General features: G+C 38.0%; 1 protein-coding gene and 1 long non-coding RNA gene across 2 annotated transcripts; one reads left to right on the top strand and one right to left on the bottom strand.

Moving 5' to 3' along the window:
* Nucleotides 1-97: 97 nt before the first annotated feature.
* kmt5ab (lysine methyltransferase 5Ab) lies at nt 98-18,248 on the bottom strand. The gene is made up of 8 exons (XM_026939916.3): nt 16,856-18,248; nt 16,028-16,125; nt 9,881-10,004; nt 7,459-7,627; nt 6,239-6,329; nt 2,055-2,114; nt 1,777-1,967; nt 98-983 (listed from the first exon to the last, which is right to left on the bottom strand). Exons 1-8 carry the CDS (start codon nt 16,863-16,865, stop codon nt 773-775), a joined length of 954 nt encoding a protein of 317 aa, XP_026795717.1. The 5' UTR covers nt 16,866-18,248; the 3' UTR covers nt 98-772.
* Nucleotides 18,243-25,893, top strand: LOC128317316 (uncharacterized). The gene is made up of 6 exons (XR_008300839.1): nt 18,243-19,401; nt 20,156-20,199; nt 22,855-22,951; nt 23,230-23,264; nt 23,884-24,051; nt 24,223-25,893. It is a non-coding gene; the product is annotated as an uncharacterized LOC128317316 (long non-coding RNA).
* The last annotated feature ends 1,726 nt before the right edge of the window (nt 25,894-27,619 follow it).

The raw sequence follows: 27,619 nt of genomic DNA on the forward strand, positions 1-27,619 counted from the left end.
CTGATCCCACAGTAGAGCTACTGTAGCACAAATTGCAGAAAATGTTTTTGAACAGACAAAAACAAAGACAGTGAAACATTTCACAAATCAGCACAAATGACTTTCAACCAGGTTTTATTCCTTCGAGTGGTCAGCTGGATTATGTGCTTTTGTGGAACAATACAACATCTAAGGAATAAATTGTTCTTTATTCATTCAGCTGTACCACAACACATTCCAGGGAAAAAAAAAAAAAAAAAAAACATCCTGAGCTAAAACATTGCTCCGTACATTCATACACGGAATAAATGTCTCACAAAACTGTGTAGAACCAAAACATAAGGATACTGTTACTTAGTATGATAATATAGTATGATAAAATATACTATGAAAATCTTGAATGAAAATCTTACTTGCACTGAAATGGTTTAAAAAAAATAAATAAATAAATAAAAAAAATAAAAAAATAAAAAAAATCTGAATAGTCTATTTTTAAAGACTTTAAAATGTCACAATAATAACCCTGTCAGACCAACTGCGCTAAATTCTCGCATAAGAATTTAAGTATCTTTACTTTAGCCTGGTAAACCATACTGAATCTCACAAGTCTTACAGCTCAGAAACCACTCACTGGCCTGATTAAGCAGAAATAGAAGAATAGGTCAAGGCACAATTGGGAATAGTGATTCCAGAATTTAACATGGCAACAAAGGCCTCAATTTATATGACTAAAGCTTTCTTTCTCCCAGATTCCTCATATCTGAAGTAGGGAAAACAATGATGAAATACGAGGTCAGTACTTAAGCCAAGGATGAGCAGCAATGGCTTCTTTACTGCGGTCGCCATAGTCATAAAGTAGTTCTTCTTCTGCTTTAATGTCTCTGGATGCCACCAAAATGAGATGAGGTACACCATTTATGTTATGCAGTCTCGTCTGGCAGTTTCCATTTTTGCTGTGGTTGATCAGCCTCCCTAGACGGTTGGTTTCTTTAGTGGCATCCACACTAGTAAAGAATATTTCAACATATTTCAACATATTTCAAAACTGACCCCAACCGTTTTTTTTAGTTCTGATGAGAAATCAATGCATTAATCATGGTAAATCAAACCAATTTTCACATTTTATGTTTTAGGCTTCATATCAGCTTTGTCAGCAGATTAGCAAATAAAACTTGTAACTATTCAAGTAGTACAATTCTAAATATCCAAGTACACTCAGCAGATGTGCCAACAAAATCTGCAACTTCATTCCAAGTTTTATTTTTCTTTGTAATGTGTAATCCAAACACATTTAAAATTTTCAGGATAAGATGAAACCACAATTAGTTTTTTTTCTTCCATTTTTGTTTGTCAAACAGTAAATGGGTGTGGCAGGAATGCAGGTATGTGCAGGTAAGAACTAAAGTTGTGAGAAGGAACCTGAAGAAACATTGGACCACACACACACACCATAGGATTTTTCTGAGAAATCAACATATGGTGAGCCTTCAAGGACAACTTTACAACTGATGACAGGGGGTAAGTAGAGTTAAACACCAATGGCTGCTAGAAAGTTTTGCACCACATGCAAAATCTTGTTTGTAGATGTTAAATATTATGACCTGATTGCTAGTTAAAGTTGCACCACTGGTGTTTGTGGTTTTCTGCTATGTAACCTGATACAATGATGCAGATTAGTGCAAATACAACTACATTATTTGAATATGTTATATGAAAAACTTCTTCCTAAATGTACATGCAGAACATTGGAAAGATATTTGCTTCTCCACCTCAATGTGTTGCCATGTCAAAGCTCACCAGTAAGTGTGGTTCTTGTAGCGGAAGTAGTACATGTAGCAGCCTTTTGCAGGGTCTTGAGCATACTGTGCTTCTTTTCTCTTGGCATCAGCAATTGGAAGCAAATCCCCATGATACTCCACAATAAATTGACCTTTATTAAATTCTCTGTCTGCAAAAACCCCCCGTCCTTTTCCTTCAATATACTTAACCTGTTTAGAAATTAGAAATTAGCATAGACAAAACCCATAAAATTGTAATTTTACACAAGATAAACATTATTCGGATTACTGGCCTACCTTGAGTCCATCTTCCACATTGTTTAAGATTAGGTCATCAATATGACTTTGCTCTTCACTCTGTTAATAAAACAGGGCAATGTTCAGGTCATTAAAGTCTTTAAAATATCAAAAGCTTATAATAGAAATTATGTTCATCACCCATAATGTGCTAAGCACTGTACTAGCTCGTCTGCCACTGCCAACATCACTGATAAAAAGGACCATCAACAACAGCTATCCAGTCACACAGAATCATAACACATTAGGCTTGTGCAATATAATGATAATGGGCCTCATTTTAAATTTTTTAGTAAAGGTGTGTGTAAATGTTTGCATAAGCCATCCAGAGCAAAATATTTCCACTGGATTTACAAAATTTTTGAAAATGCTGATTTTCTTCATACTTGTGTGTGTGTGTTTATGTTTATCACCCGTAATGTAATAAGCGTGTTTGGTTATAGGAGAGCAGCAGGCTAAGATAATAACCCTTTATATTTCAGTCCTACAATGGTACTCTTAATCCCTGACCTAGTGACCTAGCATGAGGATGTGTTTTTGATAGAGAATCCAAATCACTTCTATAAGTCACTCTGGATAAGGGCATCTGCTAAATGCTGTGAATGTAATAAAAATAAGCAATTTAACCTCAACAGTATATTCCATATATAAAAGTGCAGTAATCCATGCAAATTATATAATTTGAAGTCGACCAAGTTGAAGTTTACATTAGTCTGTCTTCTTATGCATATATTTACACACACTCAGGAGTGCGTGTATAATACAGTGATCTTTAGCAAACTGCAAACAGACAGCAGTGTTCTTTTTGGAGAGCAGTGGCTTTCTCCTTGCAACTCTGCTTGTGCAGTCTATTACACGTTTTGCTCTTGGAATGATCTTTGTTGGTCGATCACTGCTGGGGAGGGTAACAATGGTCTTGAATTTCCTCTATTTGTACACTATCTGTCTGACTGTGGATTGGTGGAGTCCAAACTCTTTAGAGATGGTTTTGTAACCTTTCTCAGCCTTATGAGCATCAACAACTCTTTCTGAGGTCCTCAGAAATCTCCTTTGTTTGTGCCATGATACACTTCCACAAACACTTCCACAAAAATGTGTTGTGAAGATCAAACTTGGACAGATCCCTGTTCTTTAAATAAAACAAGGCATTCGCTCACACCCGATTATCATCCTGTTGATTGAAAACACCTAACTCTAATTTCACCGGCTCTCAGTCTCCGCTCTAATTCATCCCAAAGGTGTTCTATCGGGTTCAGGTCAGGACTCTGTGCAGGCCAGTCAAGTTCATCCACACCAGACTCTGTCATCCATGTCTTTATGGACCTTGCTTTGTGCACTGGTGCACAGTCATGTTGGAAGAGGAAGGGGCCCGCTCCAAACTGTTCCCACAAGGTTGGGAGCATGGAATTGTCCATAATGTTTTGGTATCCTGAAGCATTCAAAGTTCCTTTCACTGGAACTAAGGGGCCAAGCCCAACTCCTGAAAAACAACCCCACACCATAATTCCTCCTCCACCAAATTTCACACTCGGCACAATGCAGTCCGAAATGTACCGTTCTCCTGGCAACCTCCAAACCCAGACTCGTCCACCACTGCATCCGACGCTTTGCATTGCACTTGGTGATGTGTGGCTTGGATGCAGCTGCTCGGCCATGGAAACCCATTCCATGAAGCTCTCTGCATACTGTACTTGGGCTAATCTGAAGGTCACATGAAGTTTGGAGCTCTGTAGCAACTGACTGTGAAGAAAGTCGACGACCTCTTTGCACTATGCGCTTCAGCATCCGCTGACCCCTCTCCGTCAGTTTACGTGGCCTACCACTTCGTGGCTGAGTTGCTGTTGTTCCCAAACTCTTCCATTTTGTTATGATAAAGCTGACAGTTGACTGTGGAATATTTAGGAGCGAGGAAATTTCACGACTGGATTTGTTGCACAGGTGGCATCCTATGACAGTTCCACGCTGGAATTCACTGAGCTCCTGAGAGCGGCCCATTCTTTCACAAATGTTTGTAAAAACAGTCTGCATGCCTAAGTGCTTGATTTTATACACCTGTGGCCAGGCCAAGTGATTAGGACACCTGATTCTGATCATTTGGATGGGTGACCGAATACTTTTGGTAATATAGTGTATGTAATATTGGATCATTTTCGTCTCACTTGTTTAATTGGGCTCCTCCTCTACCTTTAGGAAAATCTGATGATGTTTTAGGTCATATTTACGCAGATATATATAGAAAATTCTAAAGGGTTCACAAACCTTCAAGCACCACTTTACGGGATTTTCATGAATACCAAATTTCTTGTGTAAACATGCAAATCCAGCTTTCGTAACCCTAACCCATTATCGTCCCTACACTCTATTGCATTGTCACAATATCCAGTGATGTTTATCACTGATTATATTACCAGAACAGCTCATCATTACACATTTGGAACAGGAGCCCAAAGAGCAGTCTCTTTCTTCCCAACAATATGAAAGATGAACCAATCAACATCTGAACCTGGAATGATATTTGCAGGTGTTTTGCACTCTCCCATATTTACAGACACTACCTGGAAACCAAGCCCCATTCCCCCATCTCACATGCTCTCAGTTCTCACAGGCTCTCTCACTTTCTGTCAAGGTAAATGGAGAATGGTTTGAATTCATTAAATGTGAAATAAATTCTATCAGTGTATATTCAACTTAGCCAATATTAGACAAGGACATGTGCTCTCCTGCTCTCCACTGTGAAGAGCATCAACAGTGAAAATGTTGGCAATGGGAACATTAGACAAGTGATTAGTACAAAGCACATCAGAATGTGCTGTTATGTTTTTTTTAACTGTTTACTGCGCACTACTGCACAATGACTTAAATATTCACCATTCAGCTGAGTTTTTGCATTTACCACAGTTTCTGACTGCACAGTCAGTAATATGACCCCCACCCCTACTTTCCTTAAACCTGTAATGGCAGAAATGCTTGTTTTCCTGTCTTTTTAGGCTAATGGTTCTGGGCAATTAAATTATTTAATTGTAATATTTTAAAATGGAAAAATCGCAACCAGGGAAAAATCAATATTGCACTAGCCTAACATATTTTATGGTACTATCTCTATATACACTCACAGAGCATTTTATTAGGAACACCTGTACACCTACTCATTTATGCAAGTGAGGCAGCAGTGCAATGCAATGCATAAAATCATAAAATTTTCACAGAATGAGGAAAAAATATGATCTCAGTCATATTGACTGTGGCATGACTGTTGATGCCAGATGGGCTGGTTTGAGTATATCTATAACTGCTGATCTCCTGGGATTTTCATGCACAAAAGTCTCTAGAGTTTATTCAGAAGGGTACAATAACGAAAAAACATACAGTGAGTGTCAGTTCTGCAGATGGAAATGCCTTGTTGGAGAGGGGTCAACAGAGAATGGCCAGACTGTTTCAAGCTGACAGAAATGCAACAGTAACTCAGATATCCACTCTGTACAATTGTGGTGAGCAGAAAAGCATCTCAGGAATGCACAACATGTTGAACTTTGAGGCAGATGGGCTACAACAGCAGAAGATCATGTCGGGTTCCACTCCTGTCAGCCAAGAACAGAAAGCTGAGGCTGCAGTGGGCATAGGCCCACAAAAAAAACTGGACATTTGAAGACTGGAATAACTTCTCTGATGAATCTCAATTTCTGCTGAGGCACACAGAAGGTTAGGTCAGAATTTGGTGCCAACAGCATGAATTCATGGACTCAACCTACTTTATGTCAACGGTCCAGGCTGGTAGAGGTGGCGTAATGGTGTGGGAATGTTTTCTTGGCACACTTTGGGTCCATTAATACCAATCAATCATCGCTTGAATGCCACAGCCTATTTGAGTATTGTTGCTGACCATGAGCCTTTTTTGCTGCGGCGCCCGGGGAGCAGTTGGGGGTTCGGTGCCTTGCTCAAGGTTCTCACCACAGTCGTGGTATTGAGGGTGGAAGAGGGCACTGGTCATTCACTCCCTCCACCTACAATCCCTGCCGGACCTGAGACTCGAACCCACGACCTTCAGGTTCACCTTCAGGTTACAAGTCCGAGACTCCAACCATTAGGCCACGACTGCCCCCAATTAGGCCACGACTGCCCCCAACGGTCCACTTGCGTTGGCCGGGAAGGATTCTTTGCATGACATTGCCGCCATAGTCACTTACCTTCAGTTCAGCTTTACTTTTTCTAGCGCTCCTTCTAATTGGATAATAATCAGTGACCTTTCGGGTTTGTTGAGAGGTTTTGCCTTCTGCTCTGGAAATAAATAAAATGAATGATAAAGGCAATTGTGAAGTGAAATGATTCAAATGATAAAGAGCATTTAGCTGGAAACGTGACATTTTTGTGAGACTTTCTGTTCTCTGTCCGGCAACTGTTATTAAAAATGAAAGAAAAAAGATGATCCTATAACTATAATCTCAACCTCAACAAGTTCAGTCAAGATGACATTTAGGGCAATAACTACTACAGAATAACAATTCCTAAATTCATTTTTTTTAGCTCCAGATAGGAAACAAAATTACAGAATATTCACTTGCATCCTAACTTTATGATGAACCCAACTGTGTGTTAAAACCTGTTCCATTAAAGAGGTTATCCTTGATTGCCCTGCAATAGCAACAGGCATCACAACTTCAGCCCGCTAACTAGGATTTACTAGCATAATTGTGTTGGGGTTATTTAGTGAAAAACACTTAATGATCAAAAGGCTACTAAAGGGGGATCTAAACTGTGTTCGATGGCAAAAGGCTCATCAGCAACTACTGGCTGCCCACTTTTCTGGTTGTTGAAAAATACCAGATGCTGTAGGCCAGACATTGATGAAAATTTGTCACATTTAACTTTAGCAACCTTGGTTGATGTAAGTTAGTCTAGAAAATAAATTGCCCCAACCCAATTGTTGTTGTTTATGCATCTAACATAAATTAAATAACTCATCAAAACGATGCAATCTCAAATTTAATTCCAAAACTGTGAGCATGGTGTTTTTGCTTGGTAAAAGTCCTAAATGAATATTTTTTTAAATATTATTCCTAAAGATAGGAATTTTTGTGTTATACAAATTTATAAAAACACCTGAGATGAGGTTTTTGTAATATATCAGTAGGTACATATTTTTCTAGATCAAATGCAAATTTCGAAATGAATAAGACAATTTTTAAACAGTGATCTTGCATAAAGGTAAACACCATTAAAACCATAACAGTATATATATTTGGGGTGTAATATATATATATATATATATATATATATATATATATATATATATATATATATATATTTTTTTTTTTTTTTAAAGGTTTTGAATGCGTTTCACCTTCATAACCTTGCTAACCATATGTTGAACACATTCTATCCATTGTATAAACAATCAAAGACATACTTTTTGTGTGGGACTTTGGCCTTAGCACGAGTCTCAAGTTCAGATTTGTTTGGAAGGACTGTAGCAGAGCTTTTGTCTTCATGGGGTTGCTTCTCTTTAGGTCCAAAAGACATGAGCTGTGTCCCTTTATTTTCTTCTTTAGGTGAATGCAAGTTGACTGCAAGTCTTACTGTTGATGCACCAACAGAGCCTTGTTAAAATGCAGGATTCATGATTCAGACAACAGATTAGCTTACAATCAGTGAATCATCTGATTCATTTCTTCTCAGCAGACCTTAAAACTTCTATTTATCCAGTGTTAGACTGCTTCTTGTCATTTTGCCTATGTTAATCTGGTTACATTTGTTTTTAAAGCTATATTTAATCAAACACAACCTGATACAGTACATACAATTGGTAGAAATTGTAGAATTCTTGGTAGAAGTTAGGGACTTTTAAGACAGACACAGTACATCTGCCAAAAAAACAGACTGGACAAATGAAATGAAAATTGAATGAGTGACTATTACTGCATCACATGCCAGATCATAGTACAGTGTATTCAGGACAGAGGTTCTCAAACTTTTTTTGGACAGTGACACCATTTTATGGGGTCAGAATTCTTATGACACAACAGAAAATGCATACAAGGGCCCTGAACCCTGCATCTAGTAAATAAAAATATTTGTTGTTTTATTACTTTGCTACTGCATTGCTACTGTATGAGATACATACATACTGTATGAGATAGTTCATTAATCCAACAGGATTTCACTTCTACACTCTGTATCAATTAGAACTTTCATGAACATGTTAACAGACAGCAGAGCAGTCCATTTGTCTGGTATAAAGTGGCAGAACGTTGGACACAGCCCACTGTGGCCTGGTGTAAAACAGGCTAAAAACTGCATCTCAGGTGACCCCACATGGGGTTGCGATCTAAAGGTTGAGAATGATTTGATAAAAATCATATTAATAGCAATCCCTATTCCATTTTATTGGAAATTTAATATTTCAATAATGAATAATGATGCTTTTATTTATTTACTCAAGAAATATTCAGATTTCAGCACTGTAAAAACACCCCAGTCTCATTCAAAACAAAAAGTGATGCAACCAATGCAAATTTAAACAGGTATTTCCTATGGATCTTTTGAGAATATAATCTCAGGCAGAGAAGTACAAAAGATTAGAAGATGCATTTAGAACAACATAAAACTATTGGTATTCACTACTGAACAGAAATACTATGGATTTGGTAACAAAAGCTATTTATTAGCATACTTTGTATTAGCATACGCTTTCAGAGACTTTCCAGATCCCTGTAAAAATCAGAATGCCGTTACCAGACCACTGATTATTTTGAGAGTATCCTGCTGTTGCAGAAGATGCATTTAATTGACCCATTTATCCCAGAGGAGATTTGGAAAACAATCATATCTATGCATTGACTGGTACTGTAATGGAGCTTTAGTCTGTTACATATTAATGGTTTACAATTTTATAGTGAAATTAAATAATTATGTATGGGTCATTGATAAATAAGCATTTTAAAACAACATCTTTTAAAATATAAAAATCAATCATGCAATTATATAATCAGCCAATCATGTTCAATCTAATCAGCGCAATGTATAAAATCATGTAGATATGAGTCAAGACCTTCAGCTAATGTTGTCTTCAAACATCTGAATGGGGAAAAATGTGAGCTCAGTGACCGTGGCATGGTTGTTGGTGCCAGATGCGCTGGTTTGAGTATTTCAGATTTCAGAAACAGCTGACATGGGATTTTTCACATACAACATTCTCTAAAGTTTACATAGAATGATGTAGTTTGTGTATCTGGGTATCTGTTTAATGCTCAAAATAACTCTTTTCTTATTTGGATTTAAACTGAAAGCAGTCATGGTCTGTACCAGATCGTGTTTTTTTTTTTTTTTGGGTTAACCCTACCACTATGCCTTTGAAAGTCATTTTTCATTCACAAATGATAAATAGCAATTTACGGAACATAAATTTATTCAACTCATGAACTTTATTGAACAAACCCTGTGAACCTTTTTGGTTATCGGGGTGCCAATAACTGTGACTGTGGTTTCGTTAAATAGTATTTTTGATAAAATTAAGCTGTAAGATTAAGATTACGCTAGTTAATCACAAAGGAATTTTACATAACTTTTTTGTTTGTTTGTTTTTACATCTTTAGAAAGGGAGCCAATAATTCTGACCCTGACACTGTTATTAATTATCATTGTTATTATTAAAATAGTGGCATAAGTATAAGGTAAAAGTGTACAGCTGTGTAACCCAAATCCCCTGCCCCGATGATCTTCTTGTTAATTGCCGATTGCTGGAGGGCACAACTGCATAGTAGTAATATTTCATACCTAGCACAAAGAATCAACAAGTCGATTAGCCAACAAAAGTTGAGAGCTTATGTTACCTTGGTGTCTGCTTGCATTGTGGGTGCTGCAGGATGAACTTTCCTCTTGAATAGGAAAAAGGGGGCTGTTGCGAGGTTGAGAACGAAGAATATCAGAATATATTGTTAACTGCTCTTGGCGAGTCTGAAAAAATGTATACTCTGTAAGGTTTACATGTACAGAATACTTGAAAATGGCATGGCTGTTTGGTCCTTGTGCATAATAGAAAACAGCTTGTTTTTTTTAAACAAGAATTCAGCCCAAATTCCCATTGTTTTTTATTGGATACAAATTCAGCATACATGTTAATTAGTTGGCTACCACTGGGTGGGTTTACAATGCAAATTTGTATAGCACTTTTTACAACAAACAATGGGTCTTATTTATCAATTATAGTTGAATTGTGCATAAATATTTTTGTAGGCCAAGCTGGAAAATAAATAAATACATAAAAACTTCCACCAGGTTCACAAATTTCAGTAACACTGATTTTCTTCATACTCATGTGCATATGTTGAATAATGGCAATCACCCATGAAGTGCTAAGCCCATGCATGCTACAGCTCATTTGCATTTAGTGAATACCAACAAAACATAAAAGATGAAGCACACAGAGTGCTGAAAAGTACGAACAGCAAAAGAAAAGGAAATTGCTCAATGGCGGTTATTTTGACTCATGTCTATACCAATTAAAATATTACTAAGCAGTGAGTGCAATAATTGAAAAGGCCAAAATCTGGAGACAAATTATAGAAAAGGTGAATTAGGTGTAAATTAAGTGAGCTGAAGGGAAAATAGTTTGATATAAAAATTGAGGAAAAATAAAGATATCTATCTCTCCAATGGCGCAACAGAAAAGTGTTCGTCCAAGTTTGAATCCTGACGATTCCATAGCCATCTGTGGCCGGGAGTCTTGGCCATGCTCTCTAGGTGAGAAGGATGGAATACTCTCTCTCCTCTGTCAGTCACAATAATGCTAGCCAATTGTGGTTGTCTGTGAGCTCTTTAAAAATATGTGGTTATTAAAAATTAAAAATACCAAATTTCTTGAGTAAATGCTTGTGAGTAAATTTGTTTGTACCCAGATCAATAAATGAGGCCCAAAATAACTTTATAAAAATCTGGATGTGGATTTAGATTTGAGCAAGCCAGAGATGACAGTGCCAACGAAAAAACTCCCTAGACAACATGTGGAGAAAAACCTTAAGAGGAGCCAGATTCAAAAGGTAACCCATTATCTTCTGGGTAACACCCAATTGTAAGATTATAAATTATTACCATATACAGCTGTAGAAGCGTAAAGACAAACAGTACCAAATTTGTATTGAAAGCAGTAGTGGCTGGTGGTGATATTTGATGGGAGGGCTAAAATCTAATATCTACCAATAACTTGGCATTGATATTGATACTATGACTAATAATAATAATAATAATAATAATAATAATAATGATGATGATGATGATGATGATTATGATGATGATGATCATCTGTAATTTGCTCTGGATAAAGGTCTTTGTTAATTACTGCAAATTTAGCCTAAATGTAAATAACATTGTGGCAAATTATTGCACACACGCACACACAAGCATTTAAGGAGATGCAAAAATTTATAATGTTTTGTGTTTCAAGTCTGTAATGCTCAACTGGCTTCATACTATGGTTCCTCCAAAACAAACACAGCAAATAGAAAAGCTCCAACTTCTTTGTTCAAACCAAAAAACACTAAACTTACAGTTTTGTTGTCTGTCCTTTCGTGGCATTTGTATTTTGCTTAAACAATGAGTGCTCAGTTTATCTACTCTTAGTTTCTCCTCCAGACATAATTTAGGAAAACAAGGACTACAGAATAAATAATCCACTTTTTTCATGTTCAGTACACCCACAACTGAGTCAGTATCACAACTGCTGACAACGTGTTATGGATGTCACCAAAGCGGGCCGAGACACATCAGCCCAAACGGTGATCAAATCCAAGGGTGTTTTGCTCTGTGTAATCACCTGACATGACTGTCATGAATAGGCTGCATGTACATTCTACAGTATCTACAGCACTGGGCTTGTTAACCCTAGCACACAGCATCACTTCATACCACTCCGTTTTTCTCACTTTCACAAAAAATAATTATTCCAAAATAATCATCTTTAAAACATTTGTCAACTGCAAATAAGATAATGTGGATGCCAAAACCGAAACCTTATCTTGTTTTTTTTTTAATCTTTGCAAGACAGGGGAGCTTAGCCCTGCTTGCCCATTGATAAGAGCTGACCCTGGTTGAAAGGATATTTATTTATTTATTGCTCTTTTAATGCCATGTCAATGGCTATTTTCATGGTATGATCAAGGTAGGTAAAACAGGATATTCTGTAAATTCTTACAGTATTACAAAAATAAAATTTTACAACATTCCAACAGTGTCAACATTCTACAGGTATAAGGTTCTTCACTTTAATATTTGATAACAATTCTAGAATTTTTCCTGGTGAGACATTTTGGAAGACATCTAATTACATCTTTTCTGAGTGAATCGTAGTCAAGTATTGTTAAGAGTAGGACAGTCCAGTAATATTTGCTTAACAGTCATTCTTGTTTTACAGGAGTCGTATGTTCTTCCCTGTTCAGTAGGAACGCATATGTGAGTCTTGAGTGTCCAATACAGCATCTTGTGTACATGGTCTGGTCGTGTCTGGATTTAAAGGGGAAATGAGGGAAGTGTCTTTCATTTATAGCAGGGTTGATTTTGTGTAGTTTGTTATGACTGTACTGGTCCTATTCCATTTACCACTTTTTGGACATGTATGAGCTAATTATGGGTCCAAGATCTGAAGAGGGATTTGACAATCTGCTCTGCTTGTTCATTGACAGACAGCCCAATATGGCCTGGTATGCAACAAAAAAGGATGTTGAAATTTCGTTTCTGTAAAGAATCCACTTTGGTTAGAATGCTGGCAATTATGGGGTGTTTGGTCTTTAAAGGTTCAAGTGCTTGGAGGAAGGGATTTGAGTCTGTGCAGATTAAAAAGTGCTATTTTTGTGTACTATCAGCTATAGGGCTAGGAGCAAAGCACGGGCCTTGGCTGTGAAAATTGAGCTTTGTCCAGGAATATGAATACTGAGGCATTGTTGACTGACTGCTACTGCTGTAGACACGATTGTCCCTCATCTGTATATCCGGGTTTATGAAGTGGGAAATGGCATCTTATGTCTAAGAATTGTTGTTTATACACATATGGTTGGGTCACTGTCTTCTTATGTTGGGTCATTTCCATTATGGTGTTTGGTTTCTTTCTATTCCTGCGTGGTATCCATGTATCTCTGTACTAGGATGGAAAAAGGGTAGTCCGGTCTGCACCCCATCTTATTTTAGATAGTACTTTTATAAGGTCCTTTTTTTCTTATTGATTTTATATGTGGGATGAAAGAAGAGGCAGCTAGTCATAGCTGTAGGGTGATGATATGCTTGGGTCGGTATGATCTTTGCCTGGTTTGGGCATGGGTATGATATTGCCTCTTTCCAGTGGAGTGGTACATCTCCTGACTTCCAGATAGTGTTAAAGTTTTCCAAAAGTATCAATAATGTACTTTGAGGTAAATGCTTTAAAAAATGATAATGAATTTTGTCCGGTGCAACTGCAGTATCGATAGGGAAGTTTAAGGCTTTTAAGAGTTCCTCCACTGTAAAAGGTAATATATAGTTCCATGTTATCCGAAAAGAAGTTTAGAGCGATTTGTTCCTGTTGTGTCTGTATTGTTTGGAACACAGGACAACAGTTCTCCACTGAAGAATTTCTTTCAAATGTCTCTGCTAACTTGTGAACAATTTCTTGCTGTACTTGGGTTCCGCCTTCCTTGCCCTTTATCTTTTGGATCGTGTCCCATATTTTCTTTGTTGATGTTTGTGAAGTTAGACTTGAAACATATCTTTTCCAGCTCTGTCTCTTCGCTTCGTTAATAAGTTTGCATGCTTGTGCTCTGCTGATTTTCAATCTGATTAGATTTTTCATTGTGGGATGTTTGTTAAAAGTCCTTTCTGTCTTTTTCCTATCTTCAAAAGTGTTTTTTGCAATGCTGCTTTCGCATATTGAACTTCTTGTGGCAGAGTAACTGAAAGGAGTACCAACTGCCTTTCTTTAATAGCCATCTTTGGGTTCTTTGTTGGAATTCCACTTTCGTAGAAGTATTGGAGGAAGTGATCACTCCCACTTAAGTCATCCCATACTTCCCAAGAGAAATCAAGTAGAATGTCAGGCTCACATATCATAAGATCTTTAGCAGGGTAAGTTCCATGTCCTGGGTGTAGATAAGTATAAGAACCATCGTTTAGTAAGCACAAATCATTATTACAAATGAACTCTTCAATTTTTCCCCCTTTAGATTTGTATGACTGCCTCCCCATAAAGGACTGTGACTGCTAAAATTGACAATGAGCAGGTATGGGGGTGCCGGTTTGTCCAGACATGTTTGTCCAGGTCATATTGTGCTACAGAGGCATCAGGGGGTATGTAAATAGAGCACAAGGTAATAGCTTTATGGAGGGTTAAACGCACAGCGACAGCTCGTAGATTTATATCCATTGAGATATGACTAAATTGTGTCACTTCTTACCAATATGGCTGATGGGCATTGTATATTTTGGCCAGGCACATTAAACATTATGTAGTTTTTTTTTTTTTTTTTTTTTTTTAAGGAGAAGGGCTCTTTGGAGCCAGTTGAGTCTCTTGAAGACAACAGGCAGTAGGGTTAAATACAGCTGTTAAGTGCTGTAATTCTTCAAAATTAACTTTTATCCCATAACAGTTCCACTGGATGATTTGATAACTCGTTATTATGTAGGCAGAACATTCCCTTTGCTTCTGCATATAGGAAATAGACTTCGACTATCAGAAGATGTGTTTTCTGTCATCTAAATGTCCTATGGTTGCTCAGTCTTTTGAGGTCTCTTTTCTTGATTCTTTTTGGTAATTGAAATATTGCCTCATCCATATCCTGGGGCTCTCTAGTTCGAATTACCCCCTTACTCCTGTTTACATTTACATTTATGGCATTTTGCAGATGCCCTTATCCAGAGGGACTTACAATTATCTCTTTTAGACAGTTTATACAATCACGACAAACCCCCCCCCCCCCCCCCCCCCCCCAAACTTTCTTGAGGGGCATTTTTTTGGGAGTACACACAGCCAGTAGCAGAGTCATCATCTAGGCTTTGGTTCCAGAAAGATTTGAATTTTAAAAGCCACTGAATTCTTAATAATGAAAATTAAAGGCTGAATTCATAAAATTGAAATATATTGGGTGGAAAACCACACATCTGGATTTATTTATTTTGAATTAACCTCCTTGAAAAGAAAGTAATGTAAACACATCAGAGTTCTAAATATTGATTGGATTTGAAGCTAAATAGTCAAACTATTGATCACATTTATATTTTTGCAAGTGTGCTGGCTGATAGAAAGCACAAGTCTATTCAACATTAAACTGATGGATTTAAATACCAGATATCAATCATACATATGAATTAATCCTGGAGCTTGCCAGAGGTAGATACTGTAGCCTTTTTTTTTTTTTTTTTTTTTTTTTTTTTTTTTAATTATTACACTTTGACATTTGAGTATCATTGATAATAGTAAACACAGAACTATAGAACTATTAATAAATAAGTGATCAATATAGTTGTATAGTTTTGGGTATACCCATGATAATGCATAAGGTTTCATTAGAAATTATGTGTTTCAGGCTACATTAGCAATAATGTCATATAATACACATTGTGCCGGCAGAAGCAATACCCAAAGCAGCCCAGAAAAGATGGCAAGGTCTGGTAGACTCTTATTTTAAGTGAAGGTGGCTTGCGGAAAGATAAGCGGCCATACAGGATGACAAATATGATAAGCCCGCCCTCAGCCTCATAAGCCCACCCAACAAATAATCAATTTATATGCTGATTTTGTACCCAAGAACAAAATAATGAAAATTTAGGCTTAATTCCCTCATTTTAAGTTTGTCTTGTATTACATTTAAACAAAATATGAAACACTATTAAAATGTACACAAACCGTGTCTTCCCCAACATTTAGTCTATTTAAATTTTAAGAGTGGCCACCAAAATATACAGCAATCATATTTATCTTACATGTTCATATTTGGCCAAAATGAACATTCACATCTTACCGTTTTCAAATCCTGTTTGTTTTCTTTAGTTTCTTTTTCGACCTTGTTCTTGTGTGGTTCTTCGAGTCTTATCTCGATGGTCCGTGTTTTCTTCTTGCCTTAAATGTAAAATGTAGGCAAGCACTAATAATCCAGCATAACTTTCACAGACAATAGGCTGATTGCATAAACTGAATAAACTGTAATCCAGTCATTACTCTTTCTTCCACTCTTTCAGTCATGCATCCACTACACACTGGTCACCCCACTGACAGCTCAAGGACACTTATGGATAATCTCTTCACATGCTGCAATATATTAATAAGGGCACTACTACCACTTTACTCCTGCTAAGATCCTGTCTCTGTACAATATATTGATGTACATATTTACTGCACGCATACTACATCAAATTTTTTTTTTTTTTTAATGCTACCTTGTACTTCTGCTTCATCTGCTTTTTATACTCTCTTGTAAATAATCTCTTTTCCTCTCTTTCCTCTCTCCTATATTTTTTCAGTATTGCACAACTGTAGAGTACTTGAGCCTCACAACAAGCACTTCAGTGTACAACTGTCACCGATATTTTGTGCACATGACAAATAAACTGTCTGTTCCAAGCAATGAGGAGCGCGTATGATTACACAGCTTGATTTTCCATTGTATACATATGGATAATAAGTCAGACAGTAATTAGTGCTCTTAAATTTAAATGGAAGAAAGATGAGTTTTATAATGAATCTCAAACATACATCGCAAAATGTAAGTATCTGGCTAGATGTTTACAAACAGCATTCAGTTGTGCAAGGCTACATACTATGCAACTATCTCAGTTGAAGCTTTTGTTACCTTTTGCCATTTCAGCTGGTCCGACCACAGTTAGTTATTTCCCAAATTCGACACGGGTTCTCTATAAAAGTATTTAACTATCCTGGTGGTATTCACCTGACAAGCACTGAATCCTCGTAAACTGCACTGTTTTTCGCAGTGGGGAAATTTTTTTTAAAAATCTACTACATGTCTCATTGGTCAGCGGCAAGAGGACCGGGCTTATGATTGGCTCAGAATAATTAGCGCTTTCGTAACCTGAAACTACAAATCCCACCCTCACTCTCCAGTAAAACGCTACATTCGCGATGCGTTCGACTCAAGGGCGCAACTTGTAATTCCCAAACTCCAACCAGTAAAAGCCAAAGAAAACGACCCTCATTTTGAAATTTCTAATCTTCAACTATAGTTGAAGTAGTCTTCTCATCTGCAAGGGCCTGTGCCCGGCGCATGCGTGGTACATACTGGACAGGGGACGCGGATCAGGTAGCCATGATGCCGCCCGACCTGTACCACGCATACGTTAACGGTTTACGGCACGATTCAATCCACCGCGCATGCACAAAAACGTCACGTGCGAAACTTTAGCGTCAACCGTACGGTTGCGTACCCCGTATTTTCTTATACTGAAAAAGGGATTCACTTTTTTCCAGGGGTTTCAGAATAGCGTAATCGAAATGTGTCATCAGGCAGGCGTGGCCTCTTTGAGAATCTGCATAGGTCACCGATCATGCGCGGTTTGGGAAAAGCCATTTACTTCAAATACCTCTTCTGATCGCAGGGGTTTCATGTCAAATACCTTTTATATACACAGTAACTTAAGATACCTGTCCTGATCGCAGGTGTTTCGTGTCAGATTACATTCATACTGTTATAACTTCAGATACCTGTCCTGATCGCAGGTGTTTCGTGTCAAATACCTTTTATATTGTGATGTACTCTTTTGATGATGTACATATTTTGAAATTTTATGGGAGCCAGTCTGATACAAACAAAGTATATTAATTTGAAAAGGTTTATACTTTCGTTCGCATGATCTTTTTATTCTTTATATTCACTCAGTATAATTGTGGAAAGATATTTATTTGAATAATATATACACACACAGACTAATTAATTGGTTAATTAAGATTGGATCAGTACTAAAATTAACCTCCTTGAAAAGAAAGTTTATAAACATTAATTAATGTTTTTTTGTGTGTGTGTGTTTTTTACCGGACTGATTACCATTTGTATAACCAGTTTTACTACAAATAACACGGTTAAACTATGGTTAGTTTACCACAACTATTATTATTTTGTGGTTACCATGGAAGTACAAAAACCCTGGGTTTTTGTTGTTGTTGTTGTTGTTGTTGAAAAACCATGGTTAATTTTCATAAGGAGACTGGCTACAACTTACAGAAAAACGTAATTATGCTGTTGACGGTTACTGCACATTTCTTCTGGTTGTTTGTTTTTGAAAATCGTTTAAATGTAAGATTATAAAACATAAATAACATGTATGACCGTTTTGTCCTTCATTATACATCGCAGCTATGCTTTTCTCCTTCATTATCCATCTGAGCTGATCCTGGGATTGGAAATGCCCGCGAAAAAAACAGTATTCTGCGCGTGATCGGTGACCTCTTATTTGTTTATTTATTTATTTAGGAAAGGGGGCGTTTTCCCAACACCTCCAGAAACGCCCATTTTACGTCGTGGTAATGAAACCCCTGGAATTTAGTGAATACCTACTGAAAAAGCTCAAAACCAAAATGTTAAAGATTTGTCCACCCTAGAAAACATATGGCTGAAAAACATGAGCTGTTTGTGCCAAGTTTGGTGTTTTTATGTAATCACCGTTTTATACAGGTCAAGAAATTCAGTTAATGTTCACATCAAACATCAGAATAAAGAAAAAGTGTTATCTCTGTGACTTTGATCATGGTGTGGTTGTTGGTACCCCAATGGCTGGTTTGAATATTTCAACTGCTGATCTCCTGGGAATTTCACACACAACAGTCTCTAGAGTTTACCCAGAATGGTGCAAAAAACAACAAAAAAAAAACATCTGTGAGTGACAGTTCTGAGGGTGGAAAAGCCTTGGGTTCCACTCCTGCACTGTAAGACCGAAAAGTAAAAGTTTGTCAAAGAAACTGGGTTTTGTTAACTCAGAAATTTTAAAAAGTTGATTAACCTTTAATATTCTGAGTCATTTGTACTGTTTTTTAATTTTAAGTTAAGAGTGATCAAGTCTTTTGAGTCATTTTTGTCATTGTACTCAAATATTTTGAGTTTCTGTCTGACGTCACACACTTTAAACGCGAACCTGCGGGAAAGTCCGCCATGTTTGCTCTGCTCGCATCGTGGAGAAACGAGGAGAAAAGTTTTCAACCTGTGAACAGCTTGGATAGTTTTCGAAGTTAAAGCAGAAATCCCGTGGGAAATACGTTGTTGCAGTGACATTTCAGGTGAAACGTGCCGAGGCATGCAGCCGTTATCTCAGCTGGACCAGCTAACCTTCTCCAACATGCTGACTGCTCTGATCGCCGGTATACTGATCTTCTCTCTGAGCGCGCTCATTGGTGAGTTAAGTAACGTTATGTGTTGATGTTTCAGTGTTATGATTTATTACTTTCTTTTTTTCACATGCATTTAGAGTCTCAGCAGTTTGATATGCATATGAGAGGTGGATAAGATTTGAGCTCATGCAGTCATATTGTGTAGCTAAACGTAAAAAGCCACTGAAAAGTGGGAGGCAGTGTGTGTAGATTTTTTTTATTCACGTCTTAAACTGGAACGTTCGTGGCGCTGAATCAGCTGCTCATAACGTTAGTTTTCTGTTAATGCTGGAGCTTCATGTTTAATTTTCATGCATGTTTTCATGCATGTTTGGGCATGTTTCGTTAGAGCTAGCTAATGGTGAGCATAGAGGTTTTACTATAATTTCATGCAAAAACGTCAGTGTTGTAATATGTGCTTAGCATCTTTGTAAAGCATGTTAATTATAACCATTTGAGTTTGTAATCAGTGCAGTGAATAACCTGACAGTCATTAAATGAAACAAAAAACGTGTTTGAAAAAAATCATGGACCTCTTTCTCTCAGTTCTGAGCTTGACAGTGTAGAATTAACCTTTTGTTTATAGTTTTGTTAAGTCATATGTGAAGTGTTGTGTATTTGTCACTATGGATTAACAGTAAAAAAAAAAGGGGGGGGGGGAAGGCTCAGTTTGCACTGTGGAGTCTGAGAGAGCTTCTTCTAACATTGTACAAGAACACTAATGTTTAGCAATTAAATATTTAAATCTTGGTAAACTTTCAATATTCTCTCTCTTCAGGCTAAAACTGAAGCAACTGGTTGATGTACGGAGTTTTCAATCAGGTAAGCTGATGTTCAGTTAACATCAGACATATACTGCATATTTTTACTAAAGTGAATGAATATTTAGTTCAAAACACTGAAATCAATCTAAAAATCTGTCATAATTGGTTTCACACTGTGTTTTGGGAGATATAGATTGTCAAAGGCTTGGAGGTGCAAACTTTGTGTTGCCATCTTTGATAAAAAAGTACAGTTACTTGAACACTATCGTATGCATCATAGCAGTTTTTCCTCAGTCAGTCCATTACCTTGTCTCTATGATGACTGTGTCTGCACATTTCAGTCAGTAAATGCTTTGAAAATTCACTTAACATGGTTACATTCTGAGACAGTTGTGCATGGTGAAAGTCAGGTGGGATGTGTGTCATTAATCTGTCGAGCGTGTGGATTCAAGCAGCCATTTAATTAAAAAACTCTTCTCAGCCATTTGAGGACACATTTAAAACAACACGAGATGGTGGATTGTCCATTTAAAAACTGTCACTACCGTACTAATGTGTATTCCTCTTTTAATGCCCACAAAAGTAGGAATCATCCAGATTGTGAAGTCTCAGATTTTAAGAATGAGATTGTTTTGATAGACGCTGACCACTCAATGCAGAGTCAGGTTGAATGTGATGAGGCTGGTCCCTCTCAGAAGTCTCCTTAGCTTGATGCTCCTGAGTATAATCCACCAGAGTCTGTTTGTAACTCTGATGTGAATGAATTGCAAGATCAGTTGAGAAACCACTTGGCTTCATTGTTCTTGAAAATGCACAGTGTTCTTCATGTATCAGAAACAGCTATACAAGACATAGTTGAAAATTTGATACATATATTTTCAGTGTCCAAACCTCTTGTGAGAGAGACAATCATTAGAGTTCTGCAAGGTCAGTCTATCAGTGATGATTCTCTCAATAAATTAGTGGAAGCTGTGATGAAAGGTAATGTCTTTGTCAGTGCTGCTATGGAAGGTGCAGAGCTGCCCACTGCTAAGAGGAGGAAAACATTTGTGAGGAGTAACTACCCTCTGGTAATGCCAATGCAATATACTGTAGATTCCAGTGGACACACAGCAGTGTATGTTCCAATACTACATATGCTCCAAACAATGTTTAAAAATACAGATCTTCTTGACAAGATTCAAGAAGTTAAACCATCTCCACCTGGGATGTACATATCTCATGAAGATGGAACATATTTTAAAGAAAATCAGTTACTGTCAGCAGCTGGAGAGCTGAAATTGTCAGTGATTTTGTATGTTGATGACATTGAACTAGCTAATTCATTAGGAACAGCTAGAAAAATCCACAAGCTTTGTGCAGTATATTGGTTGCTTGCCAATATACCCAGTCAGTATAGGTCCAGCCTACTTGTCATACAGATAGCTCTGCTATGCAAAGTATCTGACCTTCAGAAGTGTGGTTATGAAAATGTTCTGTCACCTTTGTTGAAAGACTTGCACACTCTTGAGCAAGATGGCATTTTCATTGAAACTCTTGGACTGTGTGTCAGGGGAACTGTTTTGTGTGTTGCAGCTGATAATATGGCTGCCCACGGTCTTGCAGACTTTGTGCAGTCTTTTTGAGGACAGTATGTCTGCAGATTTTGTTGCTGTACTGCAAACCAGATACAATCCACTGAAGTTTCTGAAGGAGAGTTTAGCATGAGAACAACAACCTGTCATGATCTTCATGTGCAGAAAGCTGTGCAAGGAGAAAATGCAAGTCATCTTGGTGTTAAAGGTGAATGTGTTCTCAGGAACGCACTGCAGCATTTCCATCCCATCACAGGTTTCCCACCTGATATACTTCATGACCTGTTTGAAGGTATTGTGCCAGTTGAGTTGGCATTGTGCATCAGTGAGATGATTCGACTTAAGTATTTCACTCTTGAATTTCTGAACACAAAAATACGCACCTTCCCACATCAGCACTTCGACGGGCTTGATAAACCACAACAAATCCCAAAGAACTTTGCAGCCAAACTAAGTATTGGTGGGAATGGGCATGAAAATTCAACTTTACTGAGGTTATTACCACTCATGTTAGGAAGTAAAGTTCCTGAAGGAGATGAAGCTTGGGCCATACTGATGGATCTGAAAGAAATTGTGCAGCTGGTACTGTCTCCATCTTTCATGGAGGAATCCATCCAGTACATGCAGACTAAAATAAGTGACCACAGACAGGGCCTTCAGGCAGTGTTTCCTGACTTTAAGCTCTGACCCAAACATCATTATATTGAGCACTACCCAGAACTAACAAAGTGTTTTGGGCCTCTGGTTCACCTATGGACCATGAGGTTTGAAGGAAAACATCGCTTTTTCAAAAGGGTCATACGTGACACACAAAATTTCAAGAATGTCTTGAAAACTCTCGCTACCAGACATCAGCACATGATGGCGTATCATCTCAGTGCTCCATTATTTTTCAGACCCCACACACAAGCATCAAGTGTCACTTCTGTCCAAGTTGCCACTTTGCCGGAAGTGGTTAAAGACTTCATAAAGACAAAGACAGATAGCCAAAACATATACACTACCTCAAAGGTCACCATAAATGGAACAGACTATGCAAATGGAATGTTTGTTTCTGCAGGCCAGGCAGGAGGACTTCCAAAATTCAGCAGGATTGAAAATATACTACTTGTGAACAACTCTGCCTCCTTTCTTTTCAGGAACTACGAGTGCTGGTACAGTGAGCACTTAATGTCCTTTGAGCTGACATCATCAAGCAGCTTCTCTGTGCATCAGCTGTCAGAGCTAAATGACACAGTAAGTCTCACAGCTTACAATATTGATGGGCATTTGATATTAACACAAAAAAGATCTATTTTGATCAGAGACTTACAGAATTAAAATGTTTCTTTAAGTGAGGACCTGAACAGTCTCTTGGATAATTGTGGGGAAAAAATGAACACAAATCACAAACACGTCTCAATACGCCTTGAAAGACTAATTATCTGATTTTGTTTATTGCAAACAGTATGCATTTGAGATGAATGATGTTTAATCAAAACCAATGTTTAATCAAACCCATATTTTTAATTCAGGACTGAAGATTTCTGCCCTTAAACTGGAGTCACAGGTGAAAATATTGTCCTTAGTACACCTGTTTGACTAGATAAATGTAATTCTTTTGTGTCAATGGTAACTTGGTCAGGTATACTCAAATGTACATACAGGTTTAAAACTTGGCATAGCCACCATTAGATCTGTTTTATTTTAGCAATTTATTTCTCAGTTTTTACATTAGAACAACTAGAAACACATAAAATGGTTATCTGCTGTCTGCTTTCCTTCCACAAAGACCATTCCTGATCAAGGTTCCTGAGACTGTGGAAGCATCCACTTGGCAGATGCTGAGCCAGGTCCTTGCTTGACTTCTGTCAGTCTCTCAAAGAAGAAAGTCAGAGAAACATCTCATCAGATTTTGACAGTCTTCCACTCCTATTTGACCTCTCCATATTCTGTCACACTAAATATTTGTTGCTTTAGCTACAGAAGCTGTTGGCTAAATTTACAGTAAGAATCATAATAGCATAGCCAAAACAACAAATCTCATGGTGGCCCAAGACTTTTGCACAGTACTTTATAGTATTTGTATATATATATATATATATATATATATAAATTCATGATTTTCATGAATTTCATGATTTTTCATCTGCAATGTATGTAAAATATGTATTTAATGTTTCGTGCAGATCTGTGCTGAATTTCACAGAATCACAAACATGAATCTGAAGAACCACTTCTGTGCTCTGTTGGACCAACATGCCCCCCGTCTTCAGAACTTATTCAGGAAGAAGGCTGCTCGCACAGGGAAAGTAGCTGAAGTTCTGGATCAGCTGTTCAGGATTTATGACCTCCAGGTAAGTCAGTTAAACTTACTGGTACATGAACACGCTATTAGAAGGAATTGACTACTTTTTGGTATAACCCTCTTTCATAAAGACATGGAAGGGCTCTTCCTTGTAATATACATTATATGGCTGTGCCGTTTACCACCCATAGTGAAGCAACAATATGTTCTCACACTCAAGGAACAAGTTGATGTTCATGTGAGACGTGCTGCTGTCCTTCATGCTCTCCCTGCATATCTGCATGAGGACGACTCAAGATTTCTGAAGCTGTGGGATGTAAATCAACACATTAATTCTTTAGAATTTATGCAACAGTTCATCATTCATCTATTTTTGTGTGTCAAATATTGAACATTAACTTTATAAGAATAAATTAAATACAAATTTTACTATTTACTAATTTTAAATAAATGTTCAATCTTTTGTTTAAAGTGTGTGGACTGTAGTCATTTTGAAGGTTGTTGAACTATAGAGTATAGTGTTATGCTAGTTTCTGAAATTCAGTTTACCCAACTGAGTAGAAATGCAATGTGATTGGAAAACAACATTTTTTCCTTTATACATTGTATATTACACTGTTGCACTTGAAGCAACAATGGAATTTTTTTGTTTATTTATTGAACGTGATTGATAGAATTATACAGCTCTCTGGCTGTTCTCTGATACAGACAAGCGACAAATTAAATGTTTATATAATGAGAGGATCTGGGAGATCTGTTATGCTGTGGGCAGCAATTTGCTCAGGTGGGGTCACTAATTGGTTTAAGTATGAAAATAATGTGAATCATATGCTGCAGTCTTCGCAGTCACCAGATTGAACACCTACGGGACGTTTTGGACCAAACTGTTAGACAGTGCTCTCCAACCCTGAATGGTTGACCCTTACACCATTACTATAAGGCTCAAGAATTCAGAGTTTTTTAATTTGTCACTCATCTCTGTCACTGTTGGGCCTAGATGATGGGAAGTTGAGGCCCAGGGTGTTGAGTCTTAAAAATGACCTTTTTGCAGTGGAGTAATCTGACAGTAAGTTGCTCCATTACTTGAAGATGGTGCACATGCACTACAGTCACTTTTGTAATACTTTAACGCAATGGAAGTTGCACTTTTTGTATTTTTTGTTTTGTTTTATATTTTAAACATGTGTTATGTTATATTGTTCACATTTGAGTATGAATGTGTTCATGTTCAACTTGAAGAATTATTGTTGTGAAGCAGTACAACAACAATTGGCCATTACTTTGATCTCTGTAGGTTAATTAGGTCCATGTGGCTTATCAGTTAGCTGAGTTGTTTATGGTAATATACCTGTTTGATTATTTACATACATATGTTTACCTTTAGCATCACATTTGAAAGTGCTTTGAATTTGTAAGGTATTCATTTTGCTTAAGTAATGAAGGACAGTCTTCACCATCATTATTTCACCCATAAACGGTCTGTTAAGTGATTTTCCACTAAAATGACATGCATGAATCATGCATTGATAAAATTACATATACCACACATTTGTACACAAATCGAAGTGATGCTCAAAAAAACTTTACTTAGGCATTTGTACTATGTTTAAAACACTGTCATTTGAATTTCTGATGTTACTGTTTTGATGTAACTTTTGATGGATCTGATAGAAGTGATTGGATTTGGGTGATAGAACGTACTGTATACTGCATCATAAAACAAAATCGCGATAAATAACAATATCAGAATCACAGTATACTGTGCTCAAGTATTTTATTCATGTTGTCAGCTTCTAGAAGTGACATTTTAAAAAATTTTAAGGCAGTTTTTCTTACTGTTTCACTGTTTGTGAAGAATGTTATTTCCATTAGTCAAACATTTTTGAGTGAGTTCGTGTTTGAACAATGATTTATGGTTACTTAATAAAAAAGTAACTTGCATTTAAATTGCCTATGTTAATCTATCATTTAATCTTTTGTTAAAATGTGTGGATTAACAGATTGAGTTAAAGCTACTTAAAACAATTTATGTAATCAGTTTAAAAAAAAATTAAGTACTCTGTTATACAATTTTAAGCTTCAATTAAGCAAAGTTTTAAGTTACAGCAGAGTGTATACAGCTTCATCTAACTTGAAAACTACAAGTAAACTTGACATTAAAAATTTTTTTTACTGAGCAACTAATTACTTTTTGTTACATGTAATTAATATGTACAGATTAACAATACTTGATTTTGATTTGTATTCTGGAAACAAAATACCAAGTAAAAATTACTTAATAAAAACTGTCTCTATAACTTGCAAAATCAAGTTAGTGTCAATTAAAAATAATTTGTAAAAGTTACTTAAAAAAAGTGTTTCTTTGACTTGCAAAACGTCTCCAGGTTACGTATGTAACCATGGTTCCCCGAGGGAACGAGACGCTGCATCACGAAACGCTATGGGAACGCCCCCGCGTGACCGCGCTCTGAATTACGTGTCTAATCCGTCCAATGGATGGGCAAGACGTCACGGGCGGGGTGACGTAGCGACCCGGAAGCATAAAAGCCCGAGCGGCGAGCCCCGCGTTAGCTTACTGGAAAATGAAGCAAGCGCCGCAGGGACGCCGGAAGTGTGGCACCGAGACGCAGCGTCTTGTTCCCTCGGGGAACCATGGTTACATACGTAACCTGGAGACGTTCCCCTTCAGGAACTCGAGCTGCGTCACGAAACGCTATGGGACCGAGTATACCCACGCCGCCAGACTTACAAGTCCCTGCCTCCAGGAGGATGCAAGCCTAAGGCACAAGGACAGAGGAGCCGGGAGTGGCTCGCGTATCTAGGTCATAAAACCTGGCAAAGGTCAGGGGCCTGGACCATCCCGCCGCGTTGCAGATGTCCTGTAAGGACACACCTGCCAGAAAGGCCTTAGAGGCCGCCACCGCTCGGGTAGAGTGAGCCTTGACCCCCAGGGGACTGGGGAGACCAGAGGACTCAAAAGCCAGAGAAATGGATTCTACAATCCACCGGCTGAGGGTCTGCTTAGAAGCAGGAAAACCCCTCTTAGGGGGACCAAAGCACACAAGCAACTGGTCCCCCTTTCTCCACAGGGCAGTTCTGTGGACGTACAATTGAGCTTCCGATGGTCGGGCTCCCTGAAGGGAGGAGGACAGAAAGCCTGCAGCACGACCGGCCGTGGTGCCGAGGAGGGGACTTTCGGTACGTACCCCGCTCGGGGGTACAAGAATGCTTTGGCCAAACCAGGCGCAAAGTCTAAATAGGAAGGGCCACCGAGAGGGCCTGAAGATCCCCCACTCTCCTAAGAGAGGAAATTGCCAAGAGAAAGGCAGTTTTTAACGTCAGAAGACGGTCCGAAATCTCCGCACCAGGAAGTGAAAAGTTTCCACCTCAGGGCGTACAGTTTCCTCGTAGAGGGAGCTCTGGACTGGAGGATGGTCTCCACAACCTCGGTTGAGAGACCGGAAGCGCGGAGTTGTGCCCCCTCAGAGGCCACACCCACAGCTTCCACAGCTCCGGGCGGGGGTGAAGATGGCCCCCCGCCTGTGAGAGGAGATCCCTCCTGATCGGAATCTCCCATGGGGAGCCGTCTAGGAGGGAAATCAGGTCCGAGAACCATA

The sequence above is a fragment of the Pangasianodon hypophthalmus genome, chromosome 24, assembly GCF_027358585.1.
Source record: "Pangasianodon hypophthalmus isolate fPanHyp1 chromosome 24, fPanHyp1.pri, whole genome shotgun sequence".
In the NCBI taxonomy this organism is placed as follows: domain Eukaryota; kingdom Metazoa; phylum Chordata; class Actinopteri; order Siluriformes; family Pangasiidae; genus Pangasianodon; species Pangasianodon hypophthalmus.

Bases quoted from the DNA above. Each gene is read 5' to 3' on its own strand.
- kmt5ab (XM_026939916.3), bottom strand. The intron at 6,330-7,458 runs GTATGTCTTTGA...ATTTATTTCCAG, and splicing joins GCCAAAGTCCCACACAAAAA to AGCAGAAGGCAAAACCTCTC. The intron at 984-1,776 runs GTGAGCTTTGAC...ATTCTTTACTAG, and splicing joins TACAAGAACCACACTTACTG to TGTGGATGCCACTAAAGAAA.